The 17,984-nt window shown below is 42.9% G+C and overlaps 4 protein-coding genes across 4 annotated transcripts in view; 1 reads left to right on the top strand and 3 right to left on the bottom strand.

Annotated features, from left to right (window-relative positions):
• The window catches only part of LOC146586487 (histone H3-like), a 1,804-nt gene extending 1,497 nt beyond the window's left edge, over positions 1 to 307 (top strand). Inside the window, exon 2 of the mRNA XM_085321309.1 lies at positions 7 to 307. Within this exon, the coding sequence (XP_085177435.1) occupies positions 7 to 237 (231 nt within the window). The 3' untranslated portion in view covers positions 238 to 307. The remainder of the gene's footprint in view (positions 1 to 6) is intronic.
• A 5,397-nt stretch (positions 308 to 5,704) lies between these two features.
• On the bottom strand, positions 5,705 to 6,208 carry LOC146586486 (histone H3). The gene has a single exon (XM_085321381.1). It carries the CDS (start codon positions 6,153 to 6,155, stop codon positions 5,745 to 5,747), a length of 411 nt encoding a protein of 136 aa, XP_085177507.1. The 5' UTR covers positions 6,156 to 6,208; the 3' UTR covers positions 5,705 to 5,744.
• Positions 6,209 to 7,516: 1,308 nt separating this feature from the next.
• Positions 7,517 to 7,955, bottom strand: LOC146586485 (histone H4). Its single transcript, XM_085321224.1, has one exon. It carries the CDS (start codon positions 7,935 to 7,937, stop codon positions 7,626 to 7,628), a length of 312 nt encoding a protein of 103 aa, XP_085177350.1. The 5' UTR covers positions 7,938 to 7,955; the 3' UTR covers positions 7,517 to 7,625.
• Positions 7,956 to 10,095: 2,140 nt separating this feature from the next.
• Positions 10,096 to 10,844, bottom strand: LOC146586484 (uncharacterized). Its single transcript, XM_085321308.1, is given in 3 exon segments — positions 10,096 to 10,479; positions 10,481 to 10,706; positions 10,834 to 10,844. Coding segments are annotated over 3 exon segments (621 nt in total).
• Between the last annotated feature and the right edge of the window lie 7,140 nt (positions 10,845 to 17,984).

The following is a 17,984-nucleotide window of genomic DNA, read 5'->3' as shown; positions in this document are numbered from 1 at the left end:
ACGGAGCTGCTGATCCGCAAGCTGCCCTTCCAGCGCCTGGTGCGCGAGATCGCGCAGGACTTCAAGACGGACCTGCGCTTCCAGAGCTCGGCCGTCATGGCGCTGCAGGAGGCGAGCGAGGCCTACCTGGTGGGGCTCTTCGAGGACACCAACCTGTGCGCCATCCACGCCAAGCGCGTCACCATCATGCCCAAGGACATCCAGCTGGCCCGCCGCATCCGTGGYGAGCGTGCCTGAGGCTCCTGTACCTCCCACCACCACCCCCGCCCCGTGGTGCTGGCAGGCACCGAGGCAGCTTACACAGACCCAAAGGCTCTTTTAAGAGCCACTCCATACACAATGAAAAGAGCTGTAGCATTTTTAAGCTACCATGGTTTAGAAGCAGTGTGCAGTGCTCCTACCCTTTCCCAGCAAACTTAAATCTGCTACTTCCCTTCCCCTCCCTGCCCTTTTTATGAATAATTATATTCCTTTTCTTCACTGGGTTTTATTTTCCTCATCCCCCCTTTGACTTTCTTTTTCCCCACACTATAGCATTTAATGTGTAGCCCTGGCTTTTTTTTTTTTTCCCTCCTTTCTTTTCTGCCTGTGTATCAATATCTTTCCCCACCCTCCAACTGTGAATTCCCTGCTCTGAAATTCTCTGGAATGCTTTTAATTCCCCCTTAATGTTTGCAATACATCTCAGTGAATTGCAGAGCAGGGAAGTTACAGTGAGAAGGATGCTTATACACAAGCACAGAAGCAAACACTGAAGAGGTACAAAAAGCATCTTTAAAACACATTGAGGGAAGTTTTATGGAAAATTAGGCTTGCTGGCCATCATAACAGGATCTGACCCTAGGTTTCTGCCAAGACAAAAGTTCAAATCCAAATTAGAGCAAAGTAAGTTTTAATGGTACGTGTGCAGTAATTACAGCTCAAGCTGGGTGCTTCCAGAGGGGCCCCGAACAAATAAATTCCTGGGTTATTATACCCTTACAGTCTAGGTTTCCTGCCCCTCGTGTGACRGTTCAGACCAATTATAACATTCAGGTCTGTGGTCTTCCCCTGTTTCTTTGGGTCCCTTCATTCCCTTTAGTCAGCCCATTTCTTCTCTTATCTCTGYAGCCTCCGTTGTCAGTTGTGATTTCCTTGTATTTCCAGCTGGATCCATCTCCAACCCCCTTTTACTTAACTAGGTGAAAAGTTCACAGCTTGCAGACTAGGGCTTCAGCAAATTTAGCCACTATGCTTAGCAAGTTATGCTGAGTGACTAGCTCCAGACAGTTTCAGATGAAGACTAGATTTTTAAAATTGTTATTTGACAAACACAGATTTCACTTGTACCTATTTGCAGAAGCTATTGTATTAATTCAAGTGTGGTCAGCAGACAGCACTAGCTAGAAGGGAGGATTTTTACCTGGCTGTGACTATGCATAACTTGAAACACATTTCAGCTCACAGGGTGGTGGGGCAGGAGTGACATTGCTTGGGACGGGCCCAAAGCCCCAGTAGCACTGTGCTTTMCCTTCGCTGTGCTCAGCAAGAAGGGAAATCTGTCCTGTTACTGTTGAACTCTGCTAAGRCAGTTTGTTTTTAAAGTGCTGCTGCTCTTCCTCAAGCATTTGTAAGGACATCAGTAAGGCCTATTTCAAAAAGAGCGATACCTCCGACGATGACCATGAAGAAGAGTGATGAGCCTTCCTGTCTTAGTGACACATACACACACAAGGAGGGAAGGGGCCTTCACCTGGTAATTAATCACCAAACTTGATTTTACAGGAGATCATGTTGACCAAGAAATTACAGTTCAAAGGAGCTGACACATGAATAAATATCAAATTTGTTGTTATCATTGGTAATAAAGCTGAACAACTATGGAAAAATAGATTATACATTTTCCTGAGTATTTTAAGTTGACTTTTGTTTATAGGCATGCTTTATACAAATCTTACAGGGGAAAGTTGTATATTCTTCCAATAATTGATGTCTATATATTTATATTCTCACTTGCACTTCCCCAGCTAATGATCATMTGATGGCTACCCTTAGGGATTCACTGAGTTGTCAAAACTCTTTTCTTTCTACTGTACCCCCTTTTTTCTCCCAAAGAAAGGAAACCCAAATGTTATAGAGGAAGGAAAGAGTTGAGCAATGTTATCAAGTAATGAATTGAATAGCTCTATGGGATACACCTTTTGTTGGGGTTATGTCTTTAAAGCAGAGTGTCTACAGTCTTTTATAGATAGATTTCATCCCTGTTTATTTGTACATATTGTAAAAGCTTTTTCTGAGTTCCTATTAGATTACAGTAAAAAAATAAAAAATAAATAAAAGGCAAAGCAAAAAGTATCTGGACTACTGTTGGAAGGTTTTGGAATTTAAGTTTTATAGCAGGCTACATCAGGAAGATTTCTCTTCGTCAAGGTTTTTCCTGAGAGGTAGTATGATGTGAAATGAGACTTCCATTTTCAAGGGTGAAAGAAACCTGCAGATATGCCTCGAGAGTTCTGTGTTCTCCCAAGACTTAGGAGATAGTAACATAAGTTGTGTTCTTCTTTCTACTATTTCTGTTGGTCTAGATTTTTGTAAAAACCCAGAATTCTGGCTTATTCTAATAAATACCACCTTCTTAGCATGCAGAGGTGTCAGGAAGTCTTTTTTCACAATTTTATTAGATAGCACCAATATAAGACCTGAGGACACAAATAATTCTTTTTTTAACTAATTATCAATCATAATGAATAATTTCTCATCCTCTTTTGAGTGCACTGACAAAGACCTGTGTCAGTGCAGGCTCTTTGTGGTGCATGTGCACGCCAGGCATCCAAACTGGAAAAATCTCACCGGTATCTGTTTCAATAACATCCTTTTTGTTCACCCTTGTGACCTTTTCATTTAATTACAGGTGTAATGAGTATGATAGTTTAGTCATTTTTTAACCTTCCCTAACTTCAAAGTCGAGCTTATTAACAAGTTTAAGTCGTTTCAGTCAATAGTTTACTGCCAACGTGAAAAATCGCAAGTAGAAAAGAATGTAGCCTACAATCTAAAGTCTTAGTGTATACCGAGATGGATAGTTAATTTGAAAATTATAATTGTTTCCAAGTTACACTTACTGGCAAAGTTTTTGTGCTGTTGCAGTAGGAGTACTTCTATTTTATCGATGTGAAGATTTGGAGTATCCTTCTTCATTGGATCTACCACAGAGAGATAAGCAGTTCAGCATTAATGAGCAGCAGCAGGGAGATGGACTTTAACCTAGGAGAGGGAAGAAAGAAACAAAKGAACCATATGATAAGATAACCATAAGATAAGGAAGTAGAAGGGCTGGACAGATAATGCAGGGAAGAACTAACCACAAAGACTGGTTATGAGGGAGAAAATAGGGGAGTAAAAAGAGCCATCAACAACTATTCAGGAGTGAGATGAGAAGTAAAGAACATACCTGGAAACTACAGAAGAGACCAACTGGGAGCTTGAAGTCCCCAAATGCTAATATTACTGGCTCTGAACTATCATGTGAAGGACAAAGGATTTAGATTGTAAGGGTGTAATTGCCCAGGAATTTYTGTGTTTTGGGTGCCTCTTTAGAGGCACTCAGGTTGAGCTGTAATCATTGTTCATGTGCTATTAAACTTTATTTTGCTTTAGTTTGGCTCTGAATTTCTGGAATCAGCGAGAATCTGGAGTCAGACCCTGTTATGGTGGCTGATGAGTATAATCCTCCCTAGATTTTCCACAACATTACCGTATAGTGTTGCTAAAACCACATACACACAGGCAGAGAGAGAAACCCTAGTAAATGTTGGAGGGAGACTGTCTGGAAAAGGAAAGGAGGTGGATGGATGTCTACAGGGAACAAAATCTGTGTGAAAGAAAATTGCTTTATATATATGTATAGAGTCTATGTGCATATGTATATTGTATATACACACGAGAAATGTTATAGAAAAGAACTTTGTGAGGTCTAGGATATTCCTAAAATAACATTCAGGTAAGGGATAAATTATGTCACATATCTGCCCATTCTGGGATTATTTTTAAGGAAAAAAAAAACATTCTTATGTTTTTCTCTTCCAGACATTTTCATAAAATGATGAACTAGAACTTTTTGAACAGGGGAAGTGTTGTAATATACGATATAGCAAGTACCACTATCTCATGTCTTGCATACAATAACAGGGGCCTCCCTGTTTTCTACTCTCCTTTCTTTCACAACCTGTGGAGTTACGCTATGAATATTTCTTGTAACTACCAATGTTTTTCTCCGTGTACTGTTTAGTAACACTATCGAACTCATCCAGGGCTCCCTGTGTGTCTCACTCAAGTATCCGACCATTTCAGACTAGTTTGGATGACCTTTACAGCAGCACATTGGAAAGCCAGACTACATTGCCAAGGGCAGAGAAAGGGATGGTGCCTAACAAAGCAAGATCATGAGGATGTAGAAAAGGTGGCCTCTTTAAGACTTCAGATAGCTAGTCTCCAATACACAGTACAATCAGCTAGAAAATTAAAGGGAACTAAAGGTCATTTCATACCTTCAGAAGCCTTTTGAATAAACTAAGCGCTGCTAAATGTCAATCTTCTCATACTTCTGCGTGTATTTCCCCGGCACTCTCTTCACTTTCGCGTCACAAACACAGCGCTTCTCTGTGCTCCGTTCTCAGCGCTGACGCCTGTTCCCCACAGCACCTCTCCTCTCCCCAGCCGCCGAGGCTCGGTAGCACTTTCCTTGCCCCGGGCTATTGCGCTCCCGAACAAAGGCCATTAAACTTCCCCTAAACGGGCGCTGGAGAGGCGGCGAACGGGGGGAGTGCGGAGACGCGACTGAGGATCACTCACTACTTTGTTTTTTTCCAATCTCTCTTCTACCCTCTGCTCTGATGAAGTTTCCTGGAAGCCAAAAAGCWAAACTAAAATGCAAGCCCAGGCCAGCCAGAACCATTTCTTTTGCTCCTTACTAAAACTAATACACCTCACCCTTATTTTCTCAGCACTTTAGCCCTATTCATCTGACACACACAGCACAGTAGTTTTTAGTRTATTTTGTACTCTTTTCCTAATAAGAGCAATGACCGAGTAAATTTATGTCCATTTTCCCCATAATAATAAGCTTTTCAAAATTTATTTTCCAGGTGGTTCCTCCAATTACACTTACCACATAGCTTAMGAGTAAGAATATTCCTTGGGAAACGACAGGGACATAACACTTGCAAAATTAATCCAGATTTTAACGAAATAAAATGGGAGAAATAGGGAAAATAAAAATGTTAGCTTCTGATTTTAAAGTGAAAGTCACGGTCCTGCGAGTACTCATTAAATTAAAACATTATTCATTCACCTTCTCTGAAAACTTGTTTTCTATTTTGTACACAAATAATGCACTCAATACAGCAAAACCGTCCTAAGCTCACTAAAAGTGTCAGAATTTTCTACTCAAGAAGTAAATAGTACAACCTTTAAAGATTTTATAAAYATGAGCTTTGCATTTCATTTCAAAAACGTTTCAATGCAAGATGAATATTATGAAAACAGCTAAAGTGAAAATAACTGTATGCTAGAGTACAAACACTTTTAAGTGTCAATCTTCCCCCCCCCAAAAAAAAATACCTTTAAGGAAATTAGGATATACTCTTCCTTGGAACAACCGAATACGACTGTGTCACAGCTCTCTCCAGTGGCAATCTGGTGGCTCTTAAAAGAGCCTTTAGGGTGCAGGGATGGAGCTCGGGACCGGGCAGGCGGCAGCAGGAGCCTCAGGCGCGCTCGCCACGGATGCGGCGGGCCAGCTGGATGTCCTTGGGCATGATGGTGACGCGCTTGGCGTGGATGGCGCACAGGTTGGTGTCCTCGAAGAGCCCCACCAGGTAGGCCTCGCTCGCCTCCTGCAGCGCCATGACGGCCGAGCTCTGGAAGCGCAGGTCCGTCTTGAAGTCCTGCGCGATCTCGCGCACCAGGCGCTGGAAGGGCAGCTTGCGGATCAGCAGCTCCGTKGACTTCTGGTAGCGCCGGATCTCGCGCAGCGCCACCGTGCCGGGCCGGTAGCGGTGCGGCTTCTTCACGCCGCCCGTGGCCGGCGCGCTCTTGCGGGCCGCCTTGGTGGCCAGCTGCTTGCGCGGCGCCTTCCCGCCCGTCGACTTCCGCGCCGTCTGYTTCGTGCGMGCCATCGCTCAGAGGRCACCGTCTGCTCCTCAGAACCGGCTTCACACAATGGACGCTCCACTGTCGCCCTGGCGACTCTTATAGCGTGTTCTCCTCCTTGATTGGCTGGAGGCGGCGAGCCGCTATTATTGGATACTTTCAAATTCGAAAAGCCCGCCTCRGAAGCCCGCCTGTTTGCCAACTTCCAACGGTCCTCATCACCATCGCCTCCCCCCCTCCCCCGCGCCATGCCCTGCTCTCACCACTCTTCTCTTTTTGTGTCCGTTTCTTACCGCGATTTTTGCACTGTATCTTGAAGATAAAAATCTGTAATGAAATTTAATTCTTCAYAACAGAAGATGGTAATTTGCAATCACGCCTCCTTGGATGCTTACAGATGCTTTTATTTTCTTTCTACTCGCACAAGACTTGGACTTTAAGAAAAATAAACAAACATTCTAAGGATGTTTATTAATGAGAATACGTAGAAAGTACCCTTCCTCACAAAGGAACGCTTCAGTAACGAACCATTAGAAAGTAAAAGTGTAGCTGGCAAGCTAGCTGCTTACCAAAAGGTATAAATTCCGAGCGACACACTAATACTTAAGAGTAGTATTTTCAACTACTTTGYAACTGCTTCAGCATTAAAGCTATTCCCATGTTAACGATATTGAAGTCAGACTTTGTAGTCCTGGAGTTTTCCACCTTCTTATTTCTCTCCCTCTCCCCCCACCAGGCGAGATATCCTTAAGTCCGAGTAGAAAATGGCTTTCAGACGATGAGAAGACGGGTATCGAAATGGAATAGGAAAATCCGACTGAGCTCTCGACTGGAACAAACTCCTTTAAATTTGAAATCTCGGGCAGCACAGGCGATAACAGACCTTTTCTTAAAACGACTTTCAGAGAAATGGGAACTATTCTGGTGTTTAGACTATGGCGAAGAGGAGCTCTGGGACCGAGCAGCTCTGAAACCGCCTTCCCCCGCACATTTTCGTTTCGCKAGAGGCAGCACAACGATCGCTGACATAAACATGGCTGCAAAGACGTGAGTGAAGAGAGCCACCAACATTAACAGAGGTGAAAGGATCGGCATACAGACTCATAGCCGATCCGACGCACCCACTCACAGGTATCACTCTCCGTTTTGGTATTCAACCCGATTTCTCAGGAAGATAACTAGAAAAAAGGTCCTGGATTGCTTACAGACTCGCCTTACACAGTCGGTGGTGAAATCAATAGCTTTGTGTATTTGTGAGTTTACTTCAGCAGGAGTCTCTAACATAAAAGCAACAAAGACAATCGCTAAGTGCTTCTCTGTTACAAAAACTAGCTATATAGTAATTTACAAATGAAAGTTACGTATCATTGACAAAAACAGTAGCAATTGCTTTCTTTGTATCTAGCTGAAGTAATACAGCTCTTTTCTAGGTCAAGTGGGTGGCTCTTAGAAGAGCCTTTGGGTTATCGAGATCGTGCAGAGGCAAAAGAAGAGCTTCAGCCGCCGAAGCCGTAGAGGGTGCGACCCTGGCGCTTCAGGGCGTACACCACGTCCATGGCCGTGACCGTCTTGCGCTTGGCGTGCTCCGTGTACGTGACGGCGTCGCGGATCACGTTCTCCAGGAACACCTTGAGCACGCCGCGCGTCTCCTCGTAGATGAGCCCCGAGATGCGCTTCACGCCGCCGCGCCGCGCCAGGCGCCGGATGGCCGGCTTGGTGATGCCCTGGATGTTGTCGCGCAGCACCTTGCGGTGGCGCTTGGCGCCCCCCTTGCCGAGCCCCTTCCCGCCCTTGCCTCTGCCGGACATGCTGCTGCCTGCGCTGCCGGAGACGAGTGTTCCGGGAGGGGTGGCGCGCGGCGGTATTTAGTGGGTGGGAGCCGACCTGGTTGGGGACTGCGCGAGACGGGGGAGGGGTTCCCGCCATTGTCTCTGTATTCGTCACAAAGGGTGACAGAACGTTGCCTGCTTTGTGTTCGCTTCCCGCTTGCAGTTAGCTGTTAAAGCTCTCTGCTGAGACTGCAAAGTTTGTCAAGTAAAGCAAAAACTTATTGACAAAACAAAATCTAATTAGATATATGTTCATAACAGCTGGAAGRGATATTTTTTACTTAGCTCTTATTTATTTAATCTTATCTCCCTATTTGTGTATTTTTTATTTTCTTGCAACGACTGATGTTTGTTTGAATTACTTTTAATTAACGTTATTTTCTTCTTGTTCTGATTTCTTATTTTGATTTGCTTTCCCTCAAGGCTCTGTTATATACACACAGATATATGTATCTGTAAAGCATATCTATTTATGTATATATAATATATATATATATTATAAATATATATGCTTTTTTTATCTCCCATTTCTAAAATGGGTACTCTGACACTCTTCAAAACTTTAGATAAGCAAGCATGAGTCTGTAAGTACATACTAACTAGAAGTCAGAATAGATTTTTTTTATCCTTTGCAGTAAGTACATTAGTATAACTACTGATTTAAGTTTCTGCTACATTAACCACTAAGTAAATCACCTTCCTTTTCTRTTGCAGATCAGGCTTTTCAATTTTTAGCTGCTGCTATGTGGCTGAAAAGGTATACTGGAAAGGGGTGAGGTTGTGAATTAATATGTATGCAACTGAGGAGCAATCCTTGGCTAAAGATATTGCAAATGTTATAGCATAAGGATATCCTGAGATTCAGAAACCACTGAAYTTACACATAAACATTGCTAGATGGAATTTTCAACTGTTCTGAAAACCTGAATTATAATTTTTCAACTTCAAATTTCTTCTTCCCTTTTATTTCAAAACTGCAAGCATAATTTCTGTATGCACTTTTTCAAATTGTGTCGTATTAGATTGTATAATATACAGTTTATCTCTATTGYACTTCAAACTCCTAAAGTGGGAAAGATTAGTTCCCTTCAGTGTACTTAATTAGTGAAATTAAATTCCATCATAAAACTAAWGAAAATTTTTGTTCTCTGTGTTCATGTTAGAAATCTAAAGAGGAACTTATTGTCCTCATACCTTGTATACTGCTATCCATAAACTTATTCATTGTCAAATAGCATATCTATATCTTCTTTTAAGAAGGAAAGAGGGCATGCTTTAGATTAAATGGTTCTTCCACCTTGTTAATACACATCATTTCAGAAAAGCAGCAAACTAAGAAATAGATGAACAACTTTTGCTTTTTATGCCTTCCAAAATGCACCATCCCTCACTGTACCCTTCGAGTCAGCTCTGTTAGGTGGTTCATCTAGCAGAGGCTGTCACAGTTTTTATGCAAGCTGTAACAACTGTGATTACTGAGTACAGGGTTACTGCGGTATCCCTAGGTCAGGCAAGGTATYGATACATATGTTGTAGTCTTATTCATACCTCCTTTCCTCTACATGAGAGGAGTGAAGAGGTGAACCGTGTCTGCTGCTGAGGCTGGGGGAAAAAATACATATAAATATATATACACATCTATATGTATATATATACATACACATATATATATATATACATATATTTCTTAGGCTTCCCACAGTTCCTRTTTACACAGAACTGACAAGTCACAAAACTGTAAACAAGTTTAAGGCTTTTCTGCTGTTGCTATCAAGAGAAGGGTTCCAGAGTATTTTCTTCCCTTATGATTTCACAGAATCACAGAATCAGTAAGGTTGGAAGAGACCTCTGGAGATCATCTAGTCAACGCCCCCCCCCCCTCAAGCAGGGTGACCTAGAGCATGTTAGACAGGGTTGCATCCAGGTGGGCCTTGAAGATCTCCAGAGAAAGAGACTCCACAACCTCTCTGGGCAACCTGTGCCAGTGCTCTGTCACTCGCACAATGAAGAAATTCCCCCTCACAGTCAGGCAGAACTTCCTGTGCTTCAATTTCTGCTCATTGCCTCTTGTCCTGTCACACGGGACAACTGAAAAGAGTTTGCCCCCATCTCCTTGACACCCTCCCTTCAGGTACTTCTAGCCATTGATAAGATCCCCCCTCAATCTTCTCTTCTGTAGGCCAAACTGGCCCAGCTCTCGCAGTCGTTCCTCATAGGGCAGATGCTCCAGCCCTCTGATCATCTTTGTAGCCCTACGCTGGACTCTCTCCAGYAGCTCCATGTCWCTCTTGTMCTGGGGAGCCCAGAACTGGACACAGTACTCAAGATGAGGCCTCACCAGGRCTGAGKRGAGGGGCAKGATCACYTCCCTCRACCTGCTGGCAACACTCTKCCTAATGCACCCCAGGARACCATTGGCCTTCCTGGTCACAAGGGCACATTGCTGGCTCATAGTCAGTTTGTCATCTACCAGCACTCCCAGGTCATTCTCTGCAGAGCTGCTCTCCAGCAGGTCAGACCCTCAGYTTGTACTGGTACATGGGATTATTCCTCCCTAGGTGCAGGACCCTGCACTTCTTTTTGTTGAACCTCAAGAGGTTCCTCTCTACCCAAYTCTCCAGCCTGTCCAGGTCTCTCTGAATGGCAGCACAGCCCTCAGGTGTRTCAGCCAYTCCTYCCARCTTGGTGTCATTGGCAAAGCTGCTGAGGAGGCACTCCRTCCCCTCATCCAGGTCATTGATGAAGAAACTKAACAGGATGGACCCAGCACTGAGCCCTKGGRAACTCCACTAGCTACAAGCCTCCAACTAGTCTCTGCCCCACTGATGAMAACCCTCTGAGCTCTGCCTTTCACCTAGTTCTCAACCCAMCTCACCATCCACTCATCTAATCCACACTTCCTGAKCTTATCTGGGAGGATGTTATGGGAGACAGTGTCAAAAGTCTTGCTGAAGTCAAGGTACATAACGTCCACTGCTTTTCCCTCATCTGCCCAGCCAGTCATGTCATCATAAAAGGTTATCAGATTGGTTAAGCAGGATTTCCCCTTGGTGAATCCATGCTGAYTACCCCTTCTTTTCCTCCATATGTCTGGAGATGACATCCAGGATGAGCTGTTCCATTACCTTTCCAGGGRTGAAGGTGAGSCTGACTGGCCTAGAGTTTCCTGGGTCCTCCTTCTTGCCCTTTTTGAAAACAGGAATGACACTGGCTTTATTCCAGTCCWCAGGCACCTCTCCAGTTCTTCACAACCTTTCAAAGATGATGGAGAGTGACCTGGCAACAACATCCACCAGCTCCCTCAGTACTCWTRGGTGCATCTCATCAGAGCCYGCAGAYTTGTGGATGTCAAGTTGGCCTAGAAGATCTCTAATCCTATCCTTCTTGACCAAAGGAAAGTCTTCCTTTCTCCATACTTTCTCTCTYGTCACCAGRCTCTGGGATTCTTGAGGGCTGCCCTTAGCAGTGAAGACTGGAGCAAAGAAGGCATTCAGTAATTCCACCTTCTCTKCATCCYTCATCAYGAGGGCCCCTGCCCCATTCAGYAGTTTYATCAACAGGGTCMCCACCCCAGTCTTCATCTTGCTACTGATGTATTTGAAGAAGCCCTTCTTGTTGTYCTTGACATCCCTTGCCAGACTTAATTCCAAATGGGCCTTAGCCTTCCTCATTGTATCTCTGCATATTCTGACAACGTTGCTATATTCCTCCCAAGCGGTCTGTCCACTCTTCCACATTCTGGGTACTTTCCTCTTCTGTCTGAGTTTTGTCAGGAGCTCCTTTCTCATCCATGCAGGTCTCCTGCCTCCTTTGCTGGACCTCTTTCTCCTTGGGATGCACCACTCGAGYTTGGAGGAAGTCATGCTTGAATAATAGCCAGCTCTCCTGGACCCCCCTTTCTTCTAGGCCTKAACCCATGGGATTCMTCTAAGTAGGTCTCTGAAGAGGCCAAAGYCTGCTCTCCTGAAGTCYAGGGTTGCAATCCTCCTTATCACCTTGTTTCTTCCATGCAGAATGCTGAACTCCCYCRTCTTGTGGTCACTGCAGCCAAGGCTGCCCCCAACCTTCWCATCGCTAACCAGTTCCTTTGTTGATTAGGACAAGGTCCAGAAGGACACCCTTCCTCATAAGGTCCTCCATTACCTGTGTCAAGAAGTTATCATCAATACACTACAGGAGTCTCCTGGACTGCYTGTACCTGCTTCTTTTCCTCACTTACTAATGTCTAGCAACAGAACTTGACATTTCATTACTCTTTCCTTCCTACAACTTTCTCTCCCACACTTATTCATGACAGAGCCGTAGCAAGAGCACATCTTATACATTARCACATATGTAGACTAAGGAAAGACTCACAATAAGCAGAATCAAGGTGCTTTTGATTCTGGAAAGGAGATCATATTTGTCAAACTACTGGTTTCAGATATTGTGTGAGGACTGGGTTGTTTTCAGTTTTCCTTGCACTGTCCACTCTTTGAGAGSTGGTGTACTACTTTCTGTTCAAAATATTCTCTCTCCCTTTCAAAGACATTAGGGATTTGAGATCTTTTCTTTGTAGGAGAGACAGATTGTAGAGACCCCAATTTTGCACTCTTGCCATGCTCTTCTGATTTGCCATGCTGAAAATGTATTAAATCACACCTGACTTTTTTAGGGGGATGAAGAGTATTGTTTTCCTGTTCTGAAAATCTGGCCAAGAAGGGGAGGTGAACTGGGACCTGTCTCTACCTGTGGGTAACTGAGATTATGAAATGCACCAGATCTGACTTCTTTCACATATTCGGGGCTTCTAAGTCTACTGCTGTTGTCCTCATCCTCTGTACCCCCACCCTGTGTATCCAGCCTTCAGTGTCACATTCCCAGTCTGCTTTGCTGAAATCAAGTAGCTGTCACATTGTGCATTATTTTGGTGAGAAATATTTTCTACATAGAAATATTTAATCTTGACAGTAGGGCCCATGTCAAGATTTTCATGTGGAGATTTGATGTTTGGGAGGGATCTCCTACCAGTAGAATAGCTGCAAAWGTAGTTTAGGCTGCTTTATTAAAACCAGCAATGTCAGCTAAMATTTAAATATTTTAAGGACTCTGCAGATACCAGCTCCCTAGTGTGTTAATCATCTTTATCTATTTGGTACTGATCCATATGAGTTTAGGGGGCTATGGTGACGAATTTAGTCCAATGATCAACATATTGATAACTAATTTCCTCTGCCCCTCCTGCTCGACTAGCTGAGACATTCGTAGACTGAGAAGCCCATCCTCACCTTTATCTTTGAAGTCTGTTCTTGGTCAGAGATTAGGAGGTTGGGCTGCAGTCCTCCTTTGAACTATTTCTCACCTCTCTTTTGCTGCAAGGTTCAGAAACCACACACAGACTGATGAGTCAAGAAACTGCCTCTGTAACGGACCAGCAGCCTTGCTCTGGAGAGTCTCTTGATAGTTCAGGAGAGCAGAGAGAGAAAAGAAGCATCCTGGGCTGACCTTTGAGGATGTAATTTGTCATGCACAAAGCAGAGCTTCCAACAGATAAGAGGGTGATCCGCAAAGGGGCAAAATCTTCCAAAAGCCATCTGGCTTCCTTTGTCCTGTGCCGGCTGCCTACAAGAGAAATTGCAGGTTGTTTGAGTCACTGCTATGCTGCTCTGCAAAACAGCAGGARCTGGGTGCTGCTTCTGCATGGAAAATAGCAATGTCACAGGACTGGTCTCCAGCAGCACATCACAAGAARGGACACTACACATGCACTGCCACAAGAATGTTATCCTTAGCAGGCCRTGGCACCCAAATGTGCATGTGGTCCTACAACACTCACAACTCCTCATCAGGCCAGATGTACTTGAGTTCTTTTCAAAACAATGCTGTGTGTGCCAGAAGACACCCTTCGTAGGGCTTTCTCACACACAGGAATGTAACTGCTGTCAGGACAGCTGTTCTGGGCCAGCCTAGCATGATTCTGGAGTACTGACTGTGGTTTCTTCCATTCTACCTTGGAGGAGACTGCTTGCACTGGCCTTATTCATATCAAACCATGCCCAAGCTGYAAGCTTGCTAAGATATATGTGTCTYCCTTTCCCAGATCATCAGTCTTAGGAAATGGCAGGCTCACTGAATACCTGGTGGTCTGTGAGGAAAAGCTAGAGGACTACTGAGGTTAGGTTTGTGCTGTTGGAAAGAAATTAACACACCCAGTTGATTCTGTGGAGCAGTTTYAGGACATGGGAGAGAAGAGAGAGGGCAATGTGATGAGACTGGAGGTAAASTGCCCATGTTGTCAAAGCTGCCTGGGCTCTGGACCTCCCCTGGAAAGACTAGGAATGGACAAACTCATTCAGATCTCTGCAACAGGCACTCCACATTGTTCTCCAGCAGTGGGGCAACCCATGGAGATCAGAGCTTTGTAGCACGCTATGCTAGACCTGAATTTGGGTAAGGGGTAGCAGAAAGCAAATCAGCTACTCAGCACCTACAGCCAACACTTGACCTAAATGTTCTCTCAGTACTTCTCTTAAATGTTTATTCTGYTTTCTAGGCTGGTACTTGAAGAGGCACAGGTCTCCTGATATACTGGGCATTGATAAGGTTGGAAAGACATATCAAGAAATAACTATCATCACGTTTCTCACATCACAGAGACTGATCAGCTCCACCTCTTTTCTGTGGTCCTGTGGAATTACATTGGACAAGTTTTCCTATCGATCTCTGCCAATTCTCTTAGTCTTCGGCATAAGGAATCTTCTACAGGTATTCCTTGGGAATATATTGAATTTTGTCTTGAGCTGTGTGTGCTTGGAGGAAGCTGAGTGTGGAAAATTGTGCTGCACATTGTGTTGGTGTGTCCAGACACTGTTGTGCTTGTCTTTGTTTCTGTACTGTTTTGGATGGAAGGACTCGGCTGTAATTGCTTACAGGATTTTATTCAATGGTTGGGTCTGGAGACATCTGCAGGCTCCCCTTTAGGGTCTCAGCTGTTAGGAAAGACCAATGATGCTCAGCTATCATAGGGGATGGGACGGAGTATTAGCAAYTCTTGGGCCAAATCCACAGAGACTTCATACAGAAAGACCAATAGTTCTTTCAGGGGGTAGGCAGCCACCCTCTTAAGTTTGTCAAAGACCCTCTGCAGTAAATGTAATATTTGGCCCTTCCACCCTCCCTAACTAAGTGTTATCCACAAATCTGCCAAGGATGCATTCTGTCTTGTCATCTAGCTTGTTACTGAAAAACATTGAATAACGTAAGTCCTGGTATTAAGCCCTGGGGCAGTCTTCTCTTTAGCAAGTGCCATCCAAATGTTAAGTCATTAACTGTAGCACTTTGAACCCTGTGCAGCCAGTTTTCAAATCACATAACAGCCTGCTGATCCTGCCCATACTTCCCCAGCTCCCAAATGAAAATGCTACAGGGATTGTCAAGAACATAAAAAWGCAGATGTATTGCTCCCAGCGCTCTCTTCTTGTCCACTTAGAGGACAAGATCTGTAGTTCTGTGATAACTACCAGCACCTAGATATAGGCTATTTTTATTGGTCCCCCATCTATCACCAAGAAAGAGTCACCTGTATCCATTTTATTCCTCATAGTTATTCAGTCCGACTGAACCTTGGAGACCCCACAAAATTCCCAAGTAATATTTTCCTGTATATCAYTCTATTTTTGAAAACTTTGCCCAATGTCTAAATTGTTGTAATAAAGGACATTATTTCTTGTCTTTACTACTATGGATACTGAGGGCAAGTTACACCCTTTCCCTTTATTTCTTAAACATTTGAGAAGAACCTCATTTTTTCCCAACTTCCTCTTTAAATCAGACAACTCCAGCTGTATGTGCTTTTCCATTAGGGAATGTTTCCTAGAACTCTCTGATAAATACTGTAGCTCTCCTTTGTGCATTATTATTTTATAGGTCTTATTATTTGAAGTCTAGTACTAAAAACTAACCATAAAACTCCAAGTGAGACTATAACAGTCCTTATTAGAGCAGAAGATCTCTATCTGTCTTGCAGGCTATACTGTTACCAATGTCCCATCCTTCATATCCGGTAACCTAATATTGCTGATTTACTGTCAACCTAGAACTGTAACTGGAAGATCCAGATCTACTCAAGTACTATGCAGACAATTATTACTGTCATATATCTATACATGTCATATATATAAAACTCATGAAGTTCTTTTTAGTGAAATATCTTTCACTTTTTTAAAGACAGTATCTCCAATTCATAAGGAATTTATACTACATTTTTCAATTCATAACCTGTCTTACATCATTTTAGCATTTCTTAGCTTTTTGACACCCATAACATCTATATGTATTTTTGATTATGCAACGCAGATCACTAATAAATTTATGAAAGACCTGGGACTGACCCTCACAGAACTCTGTGAGACACATCACTTTGATCTGATAGTTGACAATCATAAACATTTAAATATAACTCTACACTCTGTGTGTGTGTGTGTGTGTGTGTGTGTGTGTGTTGTGCTAGACCAAGTTCCCCTGATTAGTAGTTTCATTTCTAGTATTTTTTCTATACTTGTGAGAATTTCTAAAAAGAAATGAGATGGAAGGAAAATATGCAGTATATCATCCAGCTGCAGTAAAACATTCTATCCATTAATGAGAATCTTTCTAAATTTAATGTCAGGATAGATTGGTTAAGAATGATTTAAATTTCTTCATCTATGTCCTAAAAAAAATTGTTTGTTTTGAGTACTGTAAGCACAAGTTTTTGTTCATACTTGATTTTATTTTGGCTGAGCTGGTAATTAGGACAGCACGATATCAATATGGCATTCTTTTCCATGTATGTACTGAGTTCATAAATGAAAGCAATTCATAAACCTGTACCACCAAACACCCTATCTCGTGTTTAGCTTTCACTCATGATGTTCAGATATGTTAAGAGTAACTGAGTGGCTACATAYGTTGGATGTAGAGCTGAGTCTATTTTTTTCAAGTAAGTTTTCAGTATCCTGCTTCCTGTCACTCCATATGAAGGACCAAAACTACCTTTGATTGCTTAGGAAATAGCATCTAAAGACATRTACATCCTGAGTGCCACAGAAGGGATAGCATTTACAGTTCCTGTATGGATGACCTAGTTTCATTTTCAATTTCTGACTGAAATAATATTTGCAGTCTGATTCATAAACAAGACAAARCATTTGAATGTTGCTTAATACATCTGGGAAAAACAGGAGTAGYCAGACATAGGTTCGGATGCCTTATTACAATTTTTTCCAGCTATTCAGCAAGAATTACAGATAAATTTCCCCTCTTGCATGTTGTTGCCTGGTATTTTTTTGTCTTTCTGTATTTACCATCTGYCTCTTTTTCTTCAATTGAAAACAASAAAAAGTTTATAGTCTACATAACCCAGTAGAAAAAAAAATCTACTTGTAACTGTGATTCCTRCATGGTGTAGTAGCAGTAGCAGCAGCAGTAACAGTAGTAGTAGTAATAGAAACATAGTATTGTTCAGTCCTAGAGATGCATGGAGAGAAGTAAAACTGCTTAATTACGTGAAAGCCCATGGGTTCAGAGCCAGAAGAGATAATTTAATACTCAGGGCTATCATGTTCTAGATAGACATGGAAATTTTGATGCAGTCCTGAAACAGCACAGCTCTGCATTCTTCCTGATTAGCAAAKGATATTGCCCTCCTGGTTAACAAGAAAATGTTGTACATAGGGGAGTCACCTCTCCATAGATTGAGGTGTGGCTGTTCTTGTCTTCGTCTGTTCAGAAGCAAGAATCCATCGGACCCTGCTTAGACACACTGATCACCTTTCTGTTCTGAGTTATTTACTTCCATGTACCAATCTTTTGGTCATTCCCAGGACAAACAACTTTTCTTGTTGTTTGCTTGTTTGCTTGTTTGTTCAGTGGCACTTTTGCTAAGACTCCTAAAAGCCTTAGCATGTCCTACAGTCATTATCAACGTGGTCATTGGGCCAGTTCAGATTAACTCCAACTGGTCTTGACAATCCTTGAAACTAAAGAACTAAGAACTATGTGAGAGGT

This window comes from Rhea americana, unplaced genomic scaffold (assembly GCF_003343005.1).
Source record: "Rhea americana isolate MKP2758 unplaced genomic scaffold, rheAme1 scaffold_69, whole genome shotgun sequence".
Lineage (NCBI taxonomy): Eukaryota > Metazoa > Chordata > Aves > Rheiformes > Rheidae > Rhea > Rhea americana.
Note: the sequence above shows the minus strand (reverse complement) of the source record. Positions and strands in the feature narration are given on the sequence as shown.

Coding starts and splice junctions, on each gene's coding strand:
- LOC146586485 (XM_085321224.1), bottom strand. CDS start 7,937: ATGTCCGGCAGAGGCAAGGGCGGGAAGGGGCTCGGCAAGGGGGGCGCC.